This window comes from Diabrotica virgifera, chromosome 8 (genome assembly GCF_917563875.1).
Source record: "Diabrotica virgifera virgifera chromosome 8, PGI_DIABVI_V3a".
In the NCBI taxonomy this organism is placed as follows: domain Eukaryota; kingdom Metazoa; phylum Arthropoda; class Insecta; order Coleoptera; family Chrysomelidae; genus Diabrotica; species Diabrotica virgifera.
This window is the reverse complement of record NC_065450.1, coordinates 215,629,217-215,654,025: the sequence shown is the minus strand read 5'-3', so window position 1 is coordinate 215,654,025 and position 24,809 is coordinate 215,629,217. Positions and strand designations below refer to the sequence as shown.

General features: G+C 33.0%; 1 protein-coding gene across 4 annotated transcripts in view; it reads right to left on the bottom strand.

The window, feature by feature from the left end:
- The window catches only part of LOC126889501 (bone morphogenetic protein receptor type-1B), a 233,443-nt gene that overhangs the window by 12,223 nt on the left and 196,411 nt on the right, over window positions 1-24,809 (bottom strand). For all 4 annotated transcript variants that reach the window (XM_050657839.1, XM_050657838.1, XM_050657840.1 and 1 more), the window contains exon 3: window positions 3,294-3,593. In XM_050657839.1, the coding sequence (XP_050513796.1) occupies window positions 3,294-3,593 (300 nt within the window). The remainder of the gene's footprint in view (window positions 1-3,293; window positions 3,594-24,809) is intronic.

Genomic DNA, 24,809 nt, shown 5'->3' with positions numbered 1-24,809 from the left:
AACTGTTAGAGACGTTCAGGGTTGGCAAGGGTGTACAACAAGGCTTCATGATAAGCCATTAATCTCAGAATGGAAAGGGACATATCCATTATCGGCAGAATAATCAACAACTTAAGATACACATATGATACAACGCTTTTCGTCAAATCCTAGGAAGAATTGATGGAGCTAACGAATAGAAACAGTGAGTTTGGAAGTAGGTATGTACATAAATAATAATTATTCAATTATTATCAAAGATAGAAGAAATAACAACCAGCCAGAATCAATGACATCGAAGTGGTAAATCAATGTGTGTATCTGGGCACCCTCATAACTAGTTCAGGAGGATGTACCAAAGAAATAAAAAAAAAGTCAGACATGGCTAAGGGAGCAACAACAAAGCTCACTACAGTATGGAAAAGCCACAACATCACCATGGATACAAAGATAAGGCTTGTACATAAAAACAATGGCTTTCTCCATTTTTCTATATGGATCTGAAAGTTGAAGGAAGTTGATAAACGCACTATAGACGCGTTTGAAATGTTTTGCTGGTGAAGAATGTTGCGAATATCCGCAAGAAGAACCAACGAGTAGGTATATTTTTAGACAGGTGCATGTTACAAGTAGATTTCGAAACATTGTGACTGAAAAAATCACTGTTTACTTTTGTCATGTGGTGCCTAGAGGTTGTCCAGAGAAGCAGACATTGTAAGGGATTGCAAGGATCGAGAGACCTGGGAAGATCACTAACAAGGTATTTGGACTACATTACAAAAGCAAAAGAGGTCGGAGCTTCACTAACTTTTGCTTCAGAGTTGCAGAGGACAGAGAAAAATGGAGACAGTATAACAAGAATAAAAAACCGCTAAACGCCGTAAAAATGAGTGGCGCATACAATATTCCAGCTACAAAAGATCTGATATGAATATTACTTGGCGCGAAAATGTATTTTCATTTTGATGCAAAACAAAATTCTAGTTTTATTTTAAGATTTTTCCATAATATTTGCTAAATTTGAAGTAAAACGCGCCACAAAAGAGTAACTTTGATACAGTTTGAATTTTGAAACTCTTTTGTGGCGCGTTTACTTCAAATTTAGCAAATATTATGGAAAAATATTTTAAAATAAAACTAGAATTTTGTTTTGCATCAAAATGAAAATACATTTTCATATAATACACATATATTACCACATAATATTCATATCAGATCTTTTGTAGCTGGAATATTGTATGCGCCACTCATCTTTACAGCGTTTAGCGGTTTTTTATTCTTGTATCAGGAGTTTTTCAAAGTTATTTATAAATTAAATGTATGAAGTTGAATGCAACGTTTCTCGATTACACGTTAAGTTTTATAAATGGTCGCCTTTGTCGTATTACCTCCCAAATGATCTAGTGTCCATCGAATGTACACTAGATTTTTTTTTATAAGAAATAGATTGAAAAAAAATATTGGGATGGCCGGTTAATAAACTCGGATTGCCCGTTGCCAGATCAAATTTAGCGGTAACCACTACAACTACATAAACCATTTCGGGAATAATCGTTAATTGGATTATACTTTTGTTTTGTAGCTTAATACCTTCTAAACGGCTTAACCGATTTTGATCACTAAACATGAGTTTGAAACATATGGACAAGTAGTATCTGATGCATCTAAGGTCAAGTATGATAACTGAAGCTATTACAGGAATTATTGAGCTTGAAAACCCGTTTTTTTTTCCATAGATAATAGATTTGATCATACCTACTTATGAAGCCTATAACTTAAAAATTCAAATTTTCCCGGATATGAGGTATCATATACACCGTTAGATTCGTCTAGAGTCCTTCTGCAAACGCTCAGTTATTGGCGCAATTCGTAGGTTGAAATTTTGAGTAATTGTCTAAAAACCAAAATTTTCAAAGTTTAGTTTTTCAGTTTTTCGGCTATACTGAGCTGTGTGTACAGTGGGTGATCATATTATTAGAGCCACCTAGTAAAATTCAATGTTTTAAACTATTTTAGAGGAAGGGTATATAATTGAGCTGTATCATATATTAACCGATTTGTTTCCATTTGGCTGTCTTGTTACACTTTATGAAAGTGCAATAAATAGTCTGACAATAGTGGCAACACACATGTGTGGCAATGCGTTACTCAGATGCCATTGTTTGTCAGTGCTGCCCAGCCGAGCTTGCAACTCGTGTGCTTATTATTTTGTAATCTTGGTGTTTAGAGTTATTATAAACTTTCTTTGTAGTGACATTCTGACAGGCCTATACTATTTTTTGTGAATTTAGTAAAAATTGCGCGTTCGTTACACTAGTGGTACCAGAACATCATGGGAAATCCAAAGACATCTCACCAAGGAAAATAGCAGAAATTAAAACTTTAATATTCAATACTAATCACTCCAACAGAAACATGGCATCCATTTCTAAAGTTTCAAAGGCAACGCGGACCGTATAAAGAAAAAACTTACATACCATTATTAAACAAAAGTAAAATTTTCTGAGGTGGCTCTAATAATATGACCACCCACTGTATGTCTGATCGTGACGTCTTACACACCATTTGAAAGTTTAACTCAACACTATTGATTTGGTGTATTTGCGGTTCTCCTGTCTCTTCTTGAACCGAAGATATACCCCCAAAAAATATGCCGTTTTGTACCTAATAAGTCCTATAGCTGGCTTATGGGTGGTCAAAAGTCACAAACTACACCGGTTCTGAATCGGCCCTGACCCCCTCTTCAAACACAGAAAAAAAATTCAGATCGGTTTAACTTTTCCAGTCACATACGTAATACATAGGTACATACATATCCACAAACATTTTTCCTTTTTTAAATAGAAATTGAGTCGTATTTCTGAGCTCGGTAACTTTTGAATGATATAACCGATTTTCAAAATTAGACATGGGTTGGAAAGGTAATGATCAGTACTATTAGAAGCCGCAAAGGTCGGACTTAAATTTTCGAAGTTTTTGGGAGTTTTGGGGACGAGAACGAAAAACAGACCCGAAATAGGAAGGGCCGTAAAATCCACACCCTTGGACCAAAATGGATAGTTGACATAGGAATGGGTGAGTATTTTCCCGAACTTTAAGATGGGAGTTGGCCCAATTTTCAATTTAGTCAGATTTAGAAAATCGAAAATTTCGTATATATTATATAGTATAGTGTCGCATGTAAAGGGGTGTGGGTGTGCGACACTGGCGAGAACTGCCGTTCTCCGGTAATATCATGTTTGAAAATTCAAGGTCTAGGACTAGGATGAAGAAGACATCTATATTCACACGATCTGAAAAACAGTTGTACTTACTTCCATTTGGGGGTATTTCTCGCCGGTATATCCTTTGCCATACAATCCGAACTTCCTCTGCACATCTTTCCTCCTGTTCTTCATGAACACTATGGCGACGATCAGAAGAACTAGAGTAAGGCAGAAGGTGATAGTGGTAAGGAGGACGGTGAATGGCAGGTTGTCAGGGGTACCGAAACCGGGAGTTTCTGGCGTCGGTCGCTCTGGATAGGTAGGAAGCAGCGACAGGTTGCAGAAGTCTTTGTCGTTGCAACACTGGATGGACTTGCTCTGTTCGTGGGGTACGAGGTGGCCTTTGCACTGAAAATAAATTTAAAAAAATGAATAAAACAAACTGTGCGTTGATCAAATTCACTTTAAATACGTTTTCAAGAAGTATGTTAACACCATAAGCCAAACATAACACCATGTAACAAACTATATACAATACGTTTAGTTTTCAAATGGATATACATGACTGAAGGAAGCGTTAAAATTGGCAACATTGCTGATGAATGAGTTGCATTGTCACTGTAGTATGACGAAGTGCATTAGGTGGGTAGCGGCAACACAGTCTTGCCATTTATAGGCAGTATAACTAATTTAAAACTAAACAATCTGTATAATGGTCTCGAACTTTTATTTTATTAACTGTACCTAAGCTTTGTTTTTAAACCAATAGGAGTAAACTAAAAAGACAGATTCACACCCAAGAAAGTCACAAGAAATATCGCCAAATACATCTTCTTTTTTGGTTGATCATATCGGCCTCTGACGGTAATCCATAAATATCATATCATATCATACATTATACTAATACGTCGCTAAAGAGTTCTAAAAACATTTTATATAAAAACAGACTAAAAATCTAAAATTCAAAGGAATAACGCATAAAATACAAAAAATCACTGATATAACTTAATTAACCTATCGACGGTTAAACTGCAAAACCTCGTAAGTCGATTTTTGGTTCGTTATGACTTTTATACTTTGTTGGTTTATAATTTTACATATCTTTTAAACTACGAAAGCTTGTAAGTCAATATTAAAATTTAATGGTACTAGTTAAATTTTAGTTAAATTTTAATATTGACTTACAAAAAGTAGTATGTAGTTTAAAAGATCTGTAAAATTATAAACCAACAAAGTATAAAGTCATAACGAACCAAAAATCGACTTACGAGGTTTTGCAGTTTAACCGTCGCGTCGCTATGAAATACCAACAGTGTCAAAATTTGATAGGCTAGCAAAAAGAGCACTGAATGGTAGAATGCAGGGAAAGAGACCGGTTGGAAAGCCAGGAAAGCGCTGGAAGACACAGTAAACAGCGACGCACAAGCCCTTTTAGGAGTCCTTGTCTGGAGAAGAGCAGCCACAGACAAGCAAGGGTGGAGGCAAAAAATAAAGGAGGCCAAGGCTAAACTTGGGCTTCTGTAGTGCCCAAGTGCCAAGTAAAAATTTGATAACAGTGGAGTAAACTTGCCTGAGGTTGGACCAATTACAAACAAGATTTACGGCGCGAGAAATTTGAATTACTCCTCTTGGTTTAAAAACAGACTATAGTTTATTAAACATCATTACATCAGACGCGCCGACATCTGATAGCACAGAGGCAGATATAGACAGCTTTTACAATGAATTAGATAAAAACTGGAAGAAACCAGAAAAGAGGGAAGGAATAGGAATATACACTGTGTCCGTAAAGTATGGAACAAATTCTTTTTTAGCTAAACAGAGCATTTTAAGAAATAATCCTGAAACACGTCGATTTTTGATTTTAATTTACCGTATTTTAAAATAATATTCTAATATACAGGGTGAATTACTTTCGAGTAATGACGTCACCGTCATTTTTTTTTAAATGGAACACCCCCAATTTGTTTCAATTTTCGGATTACTCTAGCTGAGCTGATTCCAAAAATGTATCACCTGTTGATTCAAATTGGTACAGGTTGGACAAAAATACAGTAGCTTTGTGTGTGTTCATAAAGTAATGCGTTAATTAAATTAACAATATTATCAAAAATACTTATTGTATTTTTGATATTTTAATTAGTTTTTGATTTTAATTAATTTTTGATATTGTTTAATTTAATATTTTAATTTAATATCAAAAATTAATTAAAATTTAATATTATGAGTATACTCAAAGCTATTGTATTTTGTCCACCCTGTACCAATTTGAATCAACATGTGATACATTTTTGGAATCTGCTCAGCTAGGAGACAAAATAGGGGTGTTCCATTTAAAAAAAAATGACGGTGACGTCATTACTCGAAAGTAATTCACCCTGTATATTAGAATATTATTTTAAAATACGGTAAATTAAAATCAAAAATCGACGTGTTTCAGGATTATTTCTTAAAATGCTCTGTTTAGCTAAAAAAGAATTTGTTCCATACTTTACCGACACAGTGTATAAAAGAGCCAATAGAATACGACAAAAGAATGAGAATAGAACCAAGAGGTAGAAATGGACCTACCATACAGACCTACAATACAATGGTCCATGGTATAAGAATGTAAGGCAGTTGGCTTTTTTGGAACACAAAGATTAAACGCTTCAAATGTTCAAAAATATGTAATAATTTTTTCAAGACTATTATTACATAGTACCTTAACAATAGTGTTTATTGAAGCCTTCATAAAGATTCACGTTCTGTGATTATTTACTGAAAATACCGGATATTCTATATTTATTCATTGATAATAATTGTATGAAATGATTCATGCTATCACAAATCGATAACACCAGCATATCAAAATACACTCAACAGCACGAAAAACGGGCACCTCAAAAATGGGTAATTTTTGATGTCTCGGATCTCCTAAACCTGTTGTCCGATTTAAGTAATTTTTTTAATTTGTTATAACCTTATTCTTTAACAATATCGCTGTAATAATATTGTTGCTAGACAGGTAAATTTTCATTGATTACCGGGTGTATCAATCAAACTCGTTTTTTTTTTCTCAATTTTCACAACACCCTGTGGAATGTTCTAGCCTTAATAAAATATTGAAATTAAAACCCAACTAAGCCCCAGGATTTCTTAACATTCTGTTTTTTATTCATTCGGTTATGTTGGACAATAAAAAAGTTAGGTACTTTAATAACTAGCCTTGTTTTTCGTCAATACAGGGTGTTTTTAAATAAGTACGAAAAACTTTAAGGGGTAATTCTGTATGAAAAAATAATAACCGTTTGCTTGATAAACCTATGTCCGCAAATGCTTCGTTTCCGAGATACGGGATGTTGCAATTTTTCTTATACAAACTGACGATTTATTTATTGCTCTAAAACCGGTTGAAATATGCAAATGAAATTTGGTAGGTTTTAAGAGGTAGTTATTGCACATTTTTTGACATACAATTACTTTTATATTCACCATTGGCGTGCATACGAGTCATATTTATTTCTTGACTATTTTCTTTTGCCGGTATCAAATTAACACTGATTCGGTAAACTTCAAAAATGGTAAATCCATGGTCGTAGTTACCATTTAGGACAGTGGTGCTCAAAGAGTCGATCGTGATCGACCGGTCGATCGCCAAAGTTTTTGAAGTCGATCGCGATTCTCGGAAAAATACAAATGGAAAAGATAATAGGTTTGTTCGTAGTACGATCCAATCGATCAGCAACCGTTGCCAACCATCAGACGCATGCGCAGTTAACAGTTAGCGCTGCGCAGTTAACAGTTCGAGTTCGTAGACTACGAACGCGCTTGCGTCTGACGGTTGGCAATGGTTGCTGATCATTCTACGAACAAACCTATTATGTCTGCTATCAAAGAAGTCCTGTTGTAACGTCCAACGGTTACTATCATGCGGCTATCTCCGCAATGTTCAATACTTAACGTGAAACGCTCTATAGACGTATCTAAATCATGGGAAAGATTTGGAAAGCAAAGTTAAAAGTGATACTATGAAGTGTATAATATACTTTTCTTTGCAATTTGATGACTCAACTGATATTAATGATACCGCCCAGTTGTTATTTTTATTCGGATGGTATTTTCTGATATGTTGGCTAAAGAAGAATTGTTAACTATGCACCTGAAAGAAAAAATTTGCGGAGAAGATATACAACGTTTTTTTTTTAATTTTGTAAAATAATAGGAGCTACCGATTTACAAACTAGTGTGTGTTACAACAGATGGTGCACCATCCATGACTGGCATTAACAATGGATGTGTTGCACTGTGTCGAGCTAACGATGACTTTCCATCGTTCACCACCAATTTTTGTGTTCCAAAATTTTAAATATGAAAGACGTCATGAAGATGACAACAAAAATTGTGAATTCAATCAGGGCGCGAAGCTTGCAACTACGTCTTTTTAAAGCGCAATTGAAAGCTAGCGACTCTGCGGAACACACTGATTTACTTTTGCATACAGATGTGAGGTGGTTGAGACGTGGAAATTTTTTAGATAGGTTCCAGGAGTTACTTTTCGAAATAATTTGTTTTCTAGAAGAACGAGGGAACGACGCTCATCTACTTCAAAACCAAAAAATGGCTCAGTGATCTGGCTTTCGTATCAGATTTAGCAAATTATTTGAACCTCTTTAATTTGGAACTACAGGATAAAAATAAAACAATTATTATCGATGTGATGAGCACAGTACCTACAATCTTTTATCGACAAATTGAAATTATTGATTAATCAAATGAACAGAAAGGATTTAAACAACTTTCCATCGTTGAAAAACGGGTAACTCTCATTTGAATTATGTTTATTATTAGGAGACTGAGCTGCAAGCAGTTCGTAGTGAGTTTGATAGATGCTTCGCTGATTTTAAAAAAGAACAGATATTGTAATATTTATACGTCTCTTAAGCTGGCAGAGCAAGGTCAGCAGAATCGAAAAATTTTTTGTGCAAAATTTAAGGCTAATTAAAGGCTAATTAAATGCCCTAATTAAAAATTTAGGGCTCAATTAGTTTGCCGTAAAATGAATGTTCTGCTAGCTTAAGTTTAAGTCCGCAGAACAATGCGAAAAACAGTGCTAAAACTATTTAATTCGCAATTCTATTGAGCCCTGAATTAAAGGCTATTTAAAGGCTCTAAGAAAAACCAAAAATGAAATTGATTGAATAAACGATTTTCCGAAAAATTAACCATATCTATAATCAGAAGTTCGAACCAGCAGAGCAATGCAGAAAAAGTAATAAAAACTATTTTAATCGAATTTAATCCAACGTCATATTTAAAGGCTATTTAAAGGCTCTAAGAAAAACCGAAAATGAAATTGATTGGAAAAACGATTTTCCGAAAAATTTCCCATTTCTATAATCAGAAGCTCGAACGAGCATAGCAATACAGAAAAAGTTATAAAAACTATTTAAATCGAAATTTATCCAACGTCATATTTAAAGGCTTTTTAAAGGCTCTAAGAAAAACCGAAAATAAAATTGATTGGAAAAACGATTTTCCGAAAAATTTACCATATCTATAATCAGAAGCTCGAACGAGCAGAGCAATGCAGAAAAGGAAATAAAAACTATTTTAAACGAAATTTATCCAACGTCATATTTAAAGGCTCTTTAAAGGCTCTAAGATAAACCGAAAATGAAATTGATTGGAAAAACGATTCTCCGAAAACTTAACCATTTCTATAATCAGAAGCTCGAACGAGCAGAGCAATGCAGAAAAAGAAATAAAAACTATTTCAATCGAAATTTATCCAACGTCATATTTAAAGGCTCTTTAAAGGCTCTAAGAAAAACCAAAAATGAAATTGATTGGAAAAACGATTTTCCGAAAAATTTACCATATCTATGATCAGAAGTTCGAACCAGCAGAGCAATGCAGAAAAAGTAATAAAAACTATTTGAATCGAATTCAATCCAACGTCATATTTAAAGGCTATTTAAAGGCTCTAAGAATAAACGAAAATGAAATTGATTGGAAAAACGATTTTCCGAAAAATTTACCATTTCTATAATCAGAAGCTCGAACGAGCAGAGCAATACAGAAAAAGTTATAAAAACTATTTAAATCGAAATTTATTCAACGTCATATTTAAAGGCTATTTAAAGGCTCTAAGAAAAACCTATAATGAAATTGATTGGAAAAACGATTTTCCGAAAACTTAACCATTTCTCTAATCAGAAGCTCGAACCAGCAGAGCAATGCAAAAAAAGTAATAAAAACTATTTTAAACGAAATTTATCCAACGTCATATTTGAAGGCTCTTTAAAGGCTCTAAGGAAAACCGAAAATGAAATTGATTGGAAAAACGATTATCCGAAAAATTTAACATTTCTATTATCAGAAGCTCGAACGAGCAGAGCAATACAGAAAAAGTTATAAAAACTATTTTAAACGAAATTTATCCAACGTGATATTTAAAGGCTCTTTAAAGGCTCTAAGGAAAACCGAAAATGAAATTGATTGGAAAAACGATTATCCGAAAAATTTAACATTTCTATTATCAGAAGCTCGAACGAGCAGAGCAATACAGGAAAAGTTATAAAAACTATTTTAAACGAAATTTATCCAACGTGATATTTAAAGGCTCTTTAAAGGCTCTAAGAAAAACCGAAAATGAAATTGATTGGAAAAACGATTGTCCGAAAACTTAACCATTTCTATAATCCGAAGCTCGAACGAGCAGAGCAATGCAGAAAAAGTAATAAAAACTATTTTAAACGAAATTAATCCAACGTCATATTTAAAGGCTCTTTAAAGGCTCTAAGGAAAAAAAGTTTTTATAACTTTTTCTGCATTGCTCTGCTCGTTCGAGTTTCTGATTATAGAAATGGTTAAGTTTTCGGAAAATCGTTTTTCCAATCAATTTCATTTTCGGTTTTCCTTAGAGCCTTTAAAGAGCCTTCAAATATGACGTTGGATAAATTTCGTTTAAAATAGTTTTTATTACTTTTTTTGCATTGCTCTGCTGGTTCGAGCTTCTGATTAGAGAAATGGTTAAGTTTTCGGAAAATCGTTTTTCCAATCAATTTCATTATAGGTTTTTCTTAGAGCCTTTAAATAGCCTTTAAATATGGCGTTGAATAAATTTCGATTTAAATAGTTTTTATAACTTTTTCTGTATTGCTCTGTTCGTTCGAGCTTCTGATTATAGAAATGGTAAATTTTTCGGAAAATCGTTTTTCCAATCAATTTCATTTTCGGTTATTCTTAGAGCCTTTAAATAGCCTTTAAATATGACGTTGGATTGAATTCGATTCAAATAGTTTTTATTACTTTTTCTGCATTGCTCTGCTGGTTCGAACTTCTGATCATAGATATGGTAAATTTTTCGGAAAATCGTTTTTCCAATCAATTTCATTTTTGGTTTTTCTTAGAGCCTTTAAAGAGCCTTTAAATATGACGTTGGATAAATTTCGATTGAAATAGTTTTTATTTCTTTTTCTGCATTGCTCTGCTCGTTCGAGCTTCTGATTATAGAAATGGTTAAGTTTTCGGAAAATCGTTTTTCCAATCAATTTCATTTTCGGTTTATCTTAGAGCCTTTAAATAGTCTTTAAATATGACGTTGGATAAATTTCGTTTAAAATAGTTTTTATTTCCTTTTCTGCATTGCTCTGCTCGTTCGAGCTTCTGATTATAGATATGGTAAATTTTTCGGAAAATCGTTTTTCCAATCAATTTTATTTTCGGTTTTTCTTAGAGCCTTTAAAAAGCCTTTAAATATGACGTTGGATAAATTTCGATTTAAATAGTTTTTATAACTTTTTCTGTATTGCTCTGCTCGTTCGAGCTTCTGATTATAGAAATGGGAAATTTTTCGGAAAATCGTTTTTCCAATCAATTTCATTTTCGGTTTTTCTTAGAGCCTTTAAATAGCCTTTAAATATGACGTTGGATTAAATTCGATTAAAATAGTTTTTATTACTTTTTCTGCATTGCTCTGCTGGTTCGAACTTCTGATTACAGATATGGTTAATTTTTCGGAAAATCGTTTATTCAATCAATTTCATTTTTGGTTTTTCTTAGAGCCTTTAAATAGTCTTTAATTCAGGGCTCAATAGAATTGCGAATTAAATAGTTTTAGCACTGTTTTTCGCATTGTTCTGCTGACTTAAACTTAAGCTAGCAGAACATTCATTTTACGGCAAACTAATTGAGCCCTAAATTTTTAATTAGGGCATTTAATTAGCCTTTAATTAGCCTTAAATTTTGCACAAAAAATTTTTCGATTCTGCTGACCTTGCTCTGCCAGCTTAAGAGACGTAATATTTATGTCTAATCAATTTTCTTGTGAAGAGATGAAAAAAATTGCCACTGAAATCTCTATTACTTTCAATTAGATTCAATCAGCTAATTTCCGTCCAGAGCGACCAATACGAAATTTTTTTGCCTTTTACATCGCCAGACAAATATCCGTCTTTCAGCCAAGTAGCTCTGCAATTCACAACATTATTGGATCAACATACTTGTGTCAGTCTGCATTTCCCCAAATTAAGGTAGTAAAATCAAAGTATCGTAATCGGCTAACTGATTTTGGTAATCATTTTCGTAATCATTTTTGGTCCTCGGTAATTACGTACCATCATAATATGAAAAACTTGTGGATGATACGCAGTGCCATGCATCAACATCCAAATAAAATTAAGGTGAAAAACATGATTTTAATTACGACTCTCTGTAATTACAACTTTTTATCAAATAGAAATGTGCAATAAAGTGTTTCATTTTCAAAATTGTTTTTTTTACTATCAGTCGATCGTTGGAAGCTTGAAGTTTATGTGGTAGATCCCACGCAGTATAAGTCTGAGCACCACTGATTTAGGAGATATGGCAACAAACAATAACACCTTTGGCTTTGCATTTATATGTAGCATATAAGTGTTCTTCATTACTATCAATAATTTGTACCGTTATTAAACGCAATTTTAACAAAGCACTTTTACATAAGGATATCCTGGTGTGATAAAACGATAAAAGAAGGTATTTTAAGTACTTTCTAATAACTATTTAATGTACCTGTAATAAAATCCATAATGATAAACTAACTCTCATTCCTTCATTAAATGAACAAGATATGATTTACGTTATAATTAATAGAGGTATGAGATTAAATCATATATTATGTTGGAAACTTTATCTTTAGGTATAGTATGTTTGATTAAATTCACGAGTGATATTTGCATTCTATTCGCCATTCTTTCAATTACTGCAAGAAGATTTATCTTAACTTTCATTAGCTCTTAATTGCTTCATTTGGTTGAAGTTTCTCGTTTTTCTTTTATGCTCTCGATGTTTTGAGCATCTATTTTTCTTCTCAGTTTCGCTGATGTCAATATCGGTATTAGTTTTTCTGTTAAAATCACATGAGGACATACAAAGGTTACTAATCAAACTATATTAAATTTACAATCAAGATGCAGTAGAAATAAACAAACCAAGAGACGTTAAATGCTATTAGGAGCACTCCCGAATCATAATTTACAATGTATATACATTGTACCTAAATCCCAAAATCATGATTTCCAAAGTTTATACATACTATTGTGTTTCAATTTATCAATCAAAGATAGAATAAAAATTTTAAATTGTTTTTAATATAACGCGGGCACATAAATTTGATACACCCTGTATATTGATTTGTAAATATTTATTAGAAGTTAGCTTTCAACGCAAAATGGTTTCTCCTTAATGAATTTTTCCATAAAGAATATTAAAAACATTTTTGTAAATAAAAGTGAAGTGAAAGTTATTTAGGATTAGTATTTTAAACCGACTGTTTATTACGGGAAAGATAGAAGCCATAGGTAATTAGTTCTTAGAAAATTAAGGTAAAGAAAGTTTGGAATTTTTTAATCTTTTTGTTTAACCCCGAGTAAATTTTGTAGAATTTCCCGAAAGTAATTAGTATGATGGTAGGAATAATTTTGAAAAGTATGAGTGGGTTTTCGAATGAAAAAAAAAGAATGGGGCGAGAGAAATGTTTCTGATTGGCTTGGAAATTTGGAATGGGGAAAGTTTTGTTTTGAATGTTGAGACAGTTTGGAAAAGAAAAGATTTTGTGTTACTGGCAGCCAAGAGGAGCAGTCAAAAGTTTTCGTGAGTAGTTCAGAAGCAAGTACTAGTGGTTGTGTTTGATAAGTGAGAGTAGCTGAAAAGTGGAACGAGAGACAAATCAAATCAAGAAGAAATACCTCTTTGATTCTGTAAAGTCCAAGAGAGTAAGTTACAAGAATTATCGTTATTAAAATTATTTGTGACACCAAGTAAAAAAGGTACTTGGGTCTCAGGAGATTATTGTTGAGAGAAAGAGAGGAGAGAGATTTGGAGTTTATTGAACGAGTCCTGGTCAAAGGAAGCCTGGCTTGTGTTGGAGAAATAGTTGCTGGTATCCTGCTGGATTGTTTGCTGAGAACGGAGAGGGCTTTGATTGGTAGCCTAACATAATCAACATGGAGGAGCTGTTTGGGTCAAGAGGAGACATCATTGTGTGTGAATCAAAAAGGTCAGTCAATAACCTATGTGATAGATTTTTTTTATAATCAGAAGTTAATTTTTTTACGTAAAAGCATATGAATTTAAGATTCCAACATTTCAAAAATTTAATAGGAAGTATAAGTAATTTTGCGAATACTATATTTGTTTGTTTAGCTGGGTTTATTAATGGTATCAAGAACAAAGCGATAAATATTCGTTTGAATTAGATTAATTTATATGGTAAAAGTTTCTTTTGGACAATTATAGTTATGCCCATAGAATTTAATTGATAAATTTACAGAACATTGCTTTTGATAATAAAGGTAATTGTATGTTTTTATTTATGATTTGTCTATTTATTTCCTTTTCCTATTTTATCCCGATAAGGATCAACTAAGAGATACTGAAACCACGAGAGAAGATAAGTATAACGTAAGATAATTTAGACATTTTTTTATATTATAAAAAGGCACCCTGAGATTCTTTCTTAATTTTTTATGTATGATTTGCGTTAATTAAATAATTGATCAAGTAAATAATAATTATGTAATATAAAAGTAATAAGAAGCAGATCATAACAATACATTGTAAATTATGATTCGGGAGTGCTCCTATTAGCATTTAACGTGTCCTGGTTTGTTCATTTCTACTGCATCTTGAATGTAAATTTATTATAGTAACAATTTGCGAAGAATATGGTCCAAGGATCGTCACAAAGTAAATATTATATAAACATATTAAAGTCAGAATTTGGTATTAGTTTTTTTTTAAGGTAAATTAAATGTAAGACCAGATACTTACGATGTCGGGATAGTATCACGAGGTTTTTTCCTGGTTTTCCCTCGTGATTTACTATGGAATCTCTAACGCGAGAATTTTACTGTCATCGTTGCATTTGGTTGTCGTTTTAAAGACAGATCACATGCTATGATTTTTTTGCGACGGATATTCTTGAGTTGGGATTGATTTCATGTAATCGAATGAACTATCTTTTAGTAAAGTCGTCCCAGGAACGCAACTCATAAATATTGGCGACATCATTTTAAAGCCTTCTACTTTAAAATGTATAATATACGTCTGAATTGCCAATATAAATGAGTCAGATTAAATAAATTATTAGAAGAATTTTTTTACTTAGCAACAACATTTTTGTTTATTTTAATAGTATTTTGTATTTTGACAACTAAACCCGATTTGGGCTTCGAAACGTTAATAAATTCATTTTTAGCAAAATTGTGGCTTATTTCCCATAGAAAATACTTAATTATATAATCTAACAAAAAAATTCAGTGATTTTGTAAAGGTTCAAAAATCTTATAAGTTTTAAAATCCACTATTGTTTGTTTGTTATAAACATTCCAATTCCATCTTAAATTTCGGCGAATAACACTTGGTGTATCTTCGATTAGAATAAACAAGAACCAATCTTTTATTTGTATTGAGAGCTAGTCGTCGACAGTAAAATTAATGTGTTTGTTTATTTAATACTCGCTGTACTATGCGAAGTTAAATCAAGTTGCTGACTTAAAGATATTATTAAAATAGGTGGAGATCTAGCCTTTAGAGAGGTTGGATCTGGGTTTCGACCACTCTAAACAGGGTTGGCACAAAAAAACGGGTTTTTTTTGGTTTAAACCAGGTTTATTTTATGCAAAGTATAATAAGTCTAAATACTTTACAAATCAATAAATTACTTTATAAAATAATAGTAATAAACAATGAAAAAATTATTAAGACAACTTACATTTTTATTTACACACACAAAAAATTAATATAACAAAAAAACATCTTCAAAGGTAATAATAATATTCAAAATAACTAAGTTCGAAAGTAAAAAATAAACTTTGCCTTTTAAAAAAATAGAATTTATTTATCTTCATTTTTTTCATTTGCGGCTGCTGTATTAAAAACTTTAAATAAAAACTCCAGTTTACAGGCTCAATAAACAAACAGGTTTTTTCTTAAAAAAACCAGTTGATTTAAACCTTGATTTAAACCTGCCAACCCTGCACTCAAATATTCGATCAACAAGGCGTTATCTCTTTGGGCCTCAAATAGTTCCTCCAGGAATTCTTTCCACGTTATTATTTTACTCTGTTTATCCAAGATGATGTTTCTGCCAGAATCAGCTAGATTTCCTTTCAGTCTCCGCCTCAGTCCACCTGTGAGTTATTTAACATTCTTGTGTACATTGTAACTATCGTATTTTAACTGTAGTCTCAATTTGTTCCCATATTTCCATTGCTTCTTATTCTTTCTCTTCTCTGATTTTCCTTCTTATGTGTCCGGGTCGTATTTGGCTTTTCTGACATGTCAATTAGATAGCAGGGGAACAATATTTAATGGATCAGTCTAAATTCTAGCATATGCAGACGACGTGGACATTATAACAAGTATCTAGTATCTATATAATATCTAGTAGCAGCAGCAGAACAAAATGGGGTTACATATAAATCAAAATAAAACCAAATTCATGGCGACTAACACAAACACAAGAGCTGGAAATGTTGACGCAGATCTAATCATCAATGACCAAAACTCCGAAGCGGTCAAAGAGTTCATATATCTAGGGACATCGGTTAACCCCAATAATAACACATCTGAGGAAATAAAAAGGCGAATAAAATTGCAAACAGGTGTTATCATGGTCCATCAAAGTACAAAGCTAACAAACGTCGGTCTCAAAAAAACTCGTATAAAAGGCTGTACAGAACATTTATAGTCCCCGTTCTCACATATGGATCAGAGGCATGAACGCTAACTAAAACAGATGAATCCGCTCTATCGATTTTTGAAAGAAAAGTTCTACGTAAGATATTCAGAGCAGTCTGTGATAACGGAATATGGAGGCGTAGATATAACTTTGAACTGCAGAATATCTACAAGCATACGTTTGGTGGAAAAGATATCACTGTAATTAAGCGAAACCGCCTGCAGTGGACAGGACATGTAGCCCGGGTGCGTATTTACGTTTCCGTGTTCATTTCAAGACCGGGTAGTTTTGAACTCGGCACGTAAACGGCGGAGCATATCTGCTTTCAAATACGTGTTCATTTCAAGACGTTTAATTTTGAAATGCGCACTGGTTTGTAAAAGAACTTCGCGCGTAAAATTATCACAAATACGTGTTAAGTTGTAACATTATTGTATTTTATTTGAACTGTTTATCACAAATAGTGCCTATCTGCAGAATAACAAATTATCATTCATTGGATCTGTGGAAATAAAACAATTTTGTTTTTTGTTACCAAAGTTACCTTCTTTTTTTCTTTATAATTGTTCAAAAAACACAAAGTAGTGCCAAAATATCCTGTCAAAATAAATTATTACGATACGTATACATTTTGTAGTAATCCACAACAATATAGGTAGGTACTAAAAGTGTTATATTAAAAACATATTTTAGTTTCAGCTAAACAATTATTGTTCAGCAAACGTATATTTAGCTATTTTTAAAGCTATTTTTAATGAAGGAATATCAGAGAAAGAACAGGGTATATCAATAAACGGAGAAATCTTGAAAACATAAGATTCGCAGACGACACCGCTATTTTTGCAGACAGTTTAAAAGCACTGCAACGATTAGTACCTAAATATATTACATCAAGTCAGTATAAAATATGAACTACGAATGAACGTTAAGAAAACCAAGTTCATGATTAATTCTAAGCAACATACAGTAGGAAGGCTAGATATCGAGGGAAAAATCATAATTTTTTTTATGTAAATATATCATTTTGCATAAAATTGGTATATAGGAGGTATTGGTAGTAAGGAGTCGGTTTGTTATACCTAATGGTGTAAAAATGTTTGAAGTATGTAGTATGAAACACAAATAGGTACATTTATTTGAAAGTAATTTTTTTTACAAACGTACATTATAACAATAGTATTAATGTTTCTTGCAACAGATTCATTGTTTTTAATGTTTAATGAAATATTATGTTTCCTTTTTTGGGATTCTGCTTTTGTACGTCTGCCTGATTGAATTCTTCCACTACAAGGTAAGCCTCTATCTTTGCGTCGAGCGATCGATGTAGGCTGTACATACACGGATTTTTCGAGATCTTATAATATTATTTTCACAAATAAATGATATAATATTCGATGGAGTTTTTAGTTGCGACAAATTAGACGGCAAATGATAATAGACCTATTAGCTCTATGCACTTATTTGTAGAATTCCAACGCCACATGTTTCGGTACAAAGCCGTGCACATTTCGGTTGTTGGCGCTTTCAAATCAACACCTTTTTGGAACTACAAAAAGATATGTATCACCGTTTCGGTGTCCGTTTCAAAACCGCAATGTCTTGAAATGGACACGTAAACGGAAATACGCAGCCCGGGCCCCTGAATCAAACATGATACAAAACATTCTAACAGCTCAACCCGTGGGAATGAGAAGACGGGGTAGACGAAAGTTGAGGTGGATGGACGGGGTAACACAAGATGCCGAGAAGATCGGAGTCGGCAACTGGAAAATGCAAGCAAGGGACAGAACAGAATGGCGTAAAAAGCTTGAGAAGGTCGAGGCCCTCTAAGGGCTGTAGCACCAAGATGATGATGATGATGATGATGACATGTCAGAAGAGCAGACAAAAACGTTGAATAAATAGAATAACAGAGTGGACACCAATAGGAAAAGGAAGAGAGGCAGACCCCGAAGATATTTCAGAGATGAAGTGGACGAAGCAATGGAAAGAAGAAATTTGCAGGAAGGGGATTGGCAAAAGAGAAAGAACTGGAGAGTTGAGTGAAGGAATACAGTGAAAACTGTGAAAATCCTTAGTATATATACCTGGAAAATTCCCACCATCGGAACGTGATCGGTGTCCATATCAGCTCTAGGATAAATCTTGACAGATGTGAAACTGTTTCGCGATCTTCTATTTACTAAAATGTAATTAGGCCATTAAAATGTTACATTTTTTAGGCCATACCTTGCATTTGTTAGAGGAGTCAATTTTATTTCTTTAATGTGTAGGTGCTTTCAGTAGAAGCTTAAGTTCAAGTTTTTGGGGCCGGGACACTTGTCCCCCGGCCACCATCTTGGAAATGGGGTGCAAAAGGGTTTCGCACTATATCTCGTAAACTATACCAACCCTACGAAAAATATAATTGAACATAAAATGTAGCAAATTAAATTTTCTACAATTTTGTTTCTATTACTTTTTATCCTCAAGTGACCAACAAAAAATGTATAAACAAAAATAAGTAAAAAGGACATCGCACACATCTTATGGAAAATATAATGTCACTCAAATTCAATAAAATTTATACGATTGGAGTTTTAAAATAGAGAAAATAGTTTTAAATTAACGATCAATTCTTATCATTGCGCCAACTCTTAATTATGATTAATTACGGCGCAAATTGCAATTAAAGTTTATCGAAATCACATTTTTGGAGTCCATAAAATGTTAGTTACAATCATGATTGCTCTGAGTGCTATTCATAACAGCTTAAATCCCGCTGGGCCTAAGCGGATTAGTGAAACTAATCCGCTGATTTATGGAGTACCGAAAATCTGGGTATTTTAAAATATATTTTCTCTCTCTAACTTATGTACCCATTTGATTTCAGATTTATTTATATCAATTTCTGCTCTTATTTTTGAAAATAGAGAGTTGGCGCAATGATAAGATTTGATCGTTAATTTAAAACGAATCTATTGGTATAAATTTTATTGAATTTGAGTGACATTATATTTTCCATAAGATGTGTGCGATGTCCTTTTTTAACAAGTTTTTTTTTGGAGGTTATAACTTTTTTTCAGTTCATTTTAAAATAAAATAGCAGTAAATCAATTTTGTAGAGGGTTTTTCAGAGAACAATTTCCACTATAAGTTTATTTAATTCTATTTATGTATATAGGTTTTACAGCGCTCCAAACTTGACCAGATGCTCGAATGCTCACAGGGATACAATAAAAAAAAAGGTTAGGCTTACTTTTCTATTTATATAAATTTATTATTCATACAATTTATTATGACTTTAACATTCGTATGCTATTATTAATGTATTTTTGACCTTTCTCCCCACTATAAAACTTATAACCGTAAGTATATAATAGAAAACGCCCAAGAAGTTGTTTGAGGACAAATTCGCCGGTCCAGAAGAAGAATGACGCAACGGCAACATACAAAATTCTTAAGAACAAAAAAACGATTTTTTATATCAAAATTAACAAGTATGATCAAAATTAGCCATCCACCACACCGTGACCAGGATCTCGAGATATAAGCGTTTTTTGGGGTGTGCCGCTTGTCTATGAAGTATTGTCCAAGTAAAAAATACTGTGGAATAGCTTTAAGCCGGTGAAATATGATATTCTTCAAATATAGATATTAGGCCAAACGTTTAAGAAGCGGCCCTTTGAAGCATCTGTGTTTTTACGGTCAGACCTCCCGCATATCTATTCACAAGTTTCGTGCAAAATCTTAGTTTTAGTTCGGTAGCTAGCAGTGTGTTAGTACTGGAGTGTACGTGTGTTAAGTGATACGAGTGTTTTGTTGCTGTAATTATTTTGAATATTGGTTTAGAATTTCGTTTGGAGAGTGTCAAGTGTTAATTATTGTAATTTAATTAATGTGAATAGTGATGTGGCGCCCGTGGGATAATGTAAATATCGCGTATGATAACGCTGATATTGTAAAAATTGCCAGTGCTAGTGTGAATGTAATTACTAAAAAAAAAGAGCTCGTAAAGAAGATTCGAATGCATTTAAATGCAGAAACAGAGCAAGTATGTTTGAATGTATACAAAAATCTACGTACGAAATTCGGCTTCGATGAAACACTATTGGCACAAGCCACCTCTGATTTAACAGAAATTCCACTTTCTAATGTATATAAAATAGTTAAAAATGAACCCTATCATCGCAAGAAACGATGTGACTACAAATTTTCAAGACCTTTAAATCCTTCACTCGTAAAACTATTCAAAACCACAATATACGACTGCTACAAAAGCAATGAAATACCTACAATAGAAATAATAAGAAAGAAATTGGAAACAACCGGTCGAAATATGAACTGCTGTGAGAAAACTCTTCAAAATTGGATAAAAAAATGGGCTTTAAGTTAAAAAAAATAAATAAACGTCAAGCAATTATGGAAAGCCAAAGCATAGTCAACAGACGTAATATGTACCTAGAAGAAATTACTAAATATAGGCAAGAAAATAGGAGAATTTATTATTTAGATGAAACTTGGTATGATACCCACGATACAGTTAAGAAAGGATGGACAGATGGTTCAAGCATGTGCATACCAGAAATGCCTGCAAATAAAGGCTCGCGGCTAATTATTGTACATTGCGGAGGAAGTGAGGGATGGGTTCCGAATGCTTTAAAATTATGTGGGAAGAAAATGGAAGATTGTAACGTTGACTACCACAAGAATATGGAAGCTGACATTTTTGAAGATTGGTTTGAAAACTCGCTGATCCCAAACTTGGAGAAAAACAGCGTAATAGTGCTTGACAACGGTTCCTATCATTCCCGACAGCTCACTAAAATACCAAATACATCTTCAAAGCTGACCTGCAAAATTTTTTAATGGAAAATTATTTGTATTTCGAAGATTTTTACACAAAAAAACAACTTATTGAAGTTCTACACACGAAGCAATTTAGAAAATTATACGCTCTAGAGAGTATTGCCGAAAAGCATGGACACACTATATTGAGACTTCCCCCCTACTTTTGTGTTTTCAATCCTATTGAGTTAATTTGGGGACAATTAAAACCAAGTATAAGGCGTTCAAATACATTTCCTAAATTTGACAAAGAGGTAATTGAGATAATTAAAAAAGAAGTAGCCAATATTACCAAAGTAGACTGGCAGAAAAGAATTGCCAAAGTGATCAAAGTAGAAGAATATTATAAGAAGATTGGACACTTCCACATTAATGGTGGAAATAAATTTATTATTGAATTGGGCGATGATAGTGACGAAGAAAATACGGAAGAAGGAGAAAATGAGTTAAGTGTATCAGTATTTTAATTGTTGTGTTGTGCAATTCATTTTCCAAGCATAAGTGTACTAATGAAAAGACTCGGTTAAAAAAATATTTTTAGATTTTGTATTTTTAATAAAAAAAGAGCGGGGACATGCTTGCATTTTGTGCTGAATTTTAAAAGTTTTGAACTGTATACCTAAAGTAATTTTAGATCTAACTGTGTTTTTATAAAGTTCTTTTAGTATCAGTAATTCTAACAATAACAAGATTAATTATAAAAGCTATTCACATCAGTTATTAATGCAAGCATGCGGTAAGAGGGAGGTCCCTGTGAGGTTAAATGTTATTAAAAAATTGATAAAATTAATTTTAACACAATATTATGTCCTGCTTTAACGGTATTTACCTAAGTATAAATAAATATTTTTAACTACATATTTAATTACCAGAAAACACCAGCTGCCGGCCTAATATTAAAGAAGAACAACCCAAAGCTACAATAATCTTACCCATTACACTATATAGATTGCTTGAACAATAACATAACTTTTTTCCTATTCTATATTTTGACTTAAAATTTTACAAAAAACTTCTTCATGAATCATATTTTATTGCTGTGTTGGTAAAATTATAAACTAAAAAGTTTGTCACTCAACTTTTTTAACTAAACATTAAACTAACGAAATATGGTGACAAAATGTTTAAAAATTAACAACTCCCTTTAGAATGTGTTTAAACATTTTGTACAAATTTCATTGTTATCTAAATACCTCAAAGATGACACAGTAAAAGTTTTAAAAGGAAATATTTACAGTGACGAATGATACAGCGAGGTAAATTTGAAAAATCATAAAAATTAATTTTTGGCATTTTTGTATAAAATTTGACTTTTGAACATGTTCCGCCAACTCTAGATAAAAATAAACTTCATATTCGGATTCAGCGACCTCGAAAACATATAAAATAACCAACATTCGTCATTCACCTTAAATTTGATTTTCGTGGTCGGCATAACGTAATTTTAATTAAAGTATTGTTTTTATTGTATTCCTATGAGAATTAGAGAATCTGGTCAAGTTTGGAGCGCTGTAAAACCTAGATAATAAATAAAATTAAACAACTTTAGAGTGAAAAATGTTCATTGAAAAATCCTCTACAAAATCGCTATGATGTTATTTTATTGTGAAATGAACGTAAAAAAAGTTATAACCTCCAAAAGGAAATTTCTTACAAAATTTTCTCTTATTTTTGTTTATAACTTTTTTGTTGGTCACTTGACGATAAAAAGTAATAGATGTAAAATTGTAGAAAATTTAATTTGCTACATTTTAGGTGTAACTAAATTTTCTGTAGGGTTGCTAGTTTAGGAGATACAACGCGAAAGCCCTTTGCAGCCCTTTTTCCAATATGGCGGCCGGGGGACAAGGGTAGCGACCCCAAAAACTTGAACTTAAGCTTCTACTGAATCCCCCTACACATTAAAAAAAATAAAATTGACTCCTCTAAGAAATGCACACTTATGCCCGATTTCACCAACGATACCTAAACATTTAAGAATTACCTAAGTGGGTTTAGGTACTTCCTAACTCTAAAGGGGCGTTTAAACACAGCGATAAGTCACAGCAACTAGTTGTGATGACAAGTTGCTGTGATTTGTTGAGATTGAAACGCTGTTTAGACGCTGCGATAAGTTGACCACAACAAGTTGAAGAGGGGACCATTGTGTACATTAGACCCTTTTAGACCCTTCAATGAATTATAACTAGTTTTCATCGTAAACAAATAGATCCTGTTACTTTCAAAATATAAAGGTTGGGTATGTTATACAGGGTATTTACAAAGTTATAACCAATTTTATATGAAAATCGTAACAAGTTCAACTCACTGTATAAATAAAAATAAGCACAACATTGATGCCATATTTTTTTATTTATTGTCAAAATTTTTAAAAATGATTGATATTGCTAATTTACTTTATATCTAATAAAGGGTGAGTTAAAACTCAAGTACATTATTTTTTCAGTAAAATTTAAATGGGATACCTTGTATTTTATATCACTACTAAAAAGTACCATTACCATACTTTCATTTGTATACAACATTCCCTATGCGTACGTTCAGAGTGGAGCGAAGAAAGAGTGCGAGCAAAGAGCACGAGCAAAGAGCAAAGAAGTGCACAGAATGGAGCGAAGAAAGAGTACGAGCAAAGAGCAAAGAAGTGCTAAACCAGAGTGGAAGCTGGTAATTACGCGAGACGAGAGTTTAGTTCTTTCCCACGCGGCAGGCATAGATAGTTAATTTCTTTTTTCTTTAGATAACTCCTCATTGAAAACGTGGTACTTCCTAACTCGCAGACGAGAATTCATCGTAAAGGGAGGTATACATATGCGCTCTGCTCGGTGTGCGAGCCGCTCGCGCGCAGCATATTCGTCAGATTAGTACGTGTTTTCAAGTGGCGCACAAACGGCACGCACACGGCGCACCACAATCTAACTTCTGTCGGTTTTTCAACAAAAGCTTTGATGGTTCGCAATACGTATTTGGACGGGTTTCCGAGTGGTTTGTTGGTTTTGGCGCGCCTGAGTTGAAAATATAAAAAAAAACATTCATAAATTAAAAATTAAACTTTGTTTCTGGTGAAGCAACACAGTTGGAAAAAGCAGATATAATATTATAATTGTCACCGGAAAGCGAAAAAGGTAACGCACAACTTGAAAGAACCTATAGATTTCTAGCTTCGTTTCTGGTGAAGCAACGCAGTTGGAACAAACAGATATATTATAATTGTGTCACCGGAAAGCGAAAAAGGTACCTCACAACTTGGAAGAGCCTATAGTTTTCTAACTTCGCTTCTGGTGAAGAAACGGAGTGGGAACAAGCAGATATATTATAATTGTGTCACCGGGAAGCAAAAAACCTAACGCACAACTTGGATGAATCTATAGTTTTCTAACTTCGTTTCTGGTGAAGCAATGGAGTTGGAACAAGCAGATGTATTATAATTGTGTCACCAGAAAGCGAAAAAGGTAACGCACAACTTGGAAGAACCTATAGTTTTCTAACTTTGCTTCTGGTGAAGCAACAGGGTTGGAACAACCAGATATATTATAATTGTGTCACCGGGAAGTGAAAAAGGTAACTCACAACTTGGAAGAGCCTATAGTTTT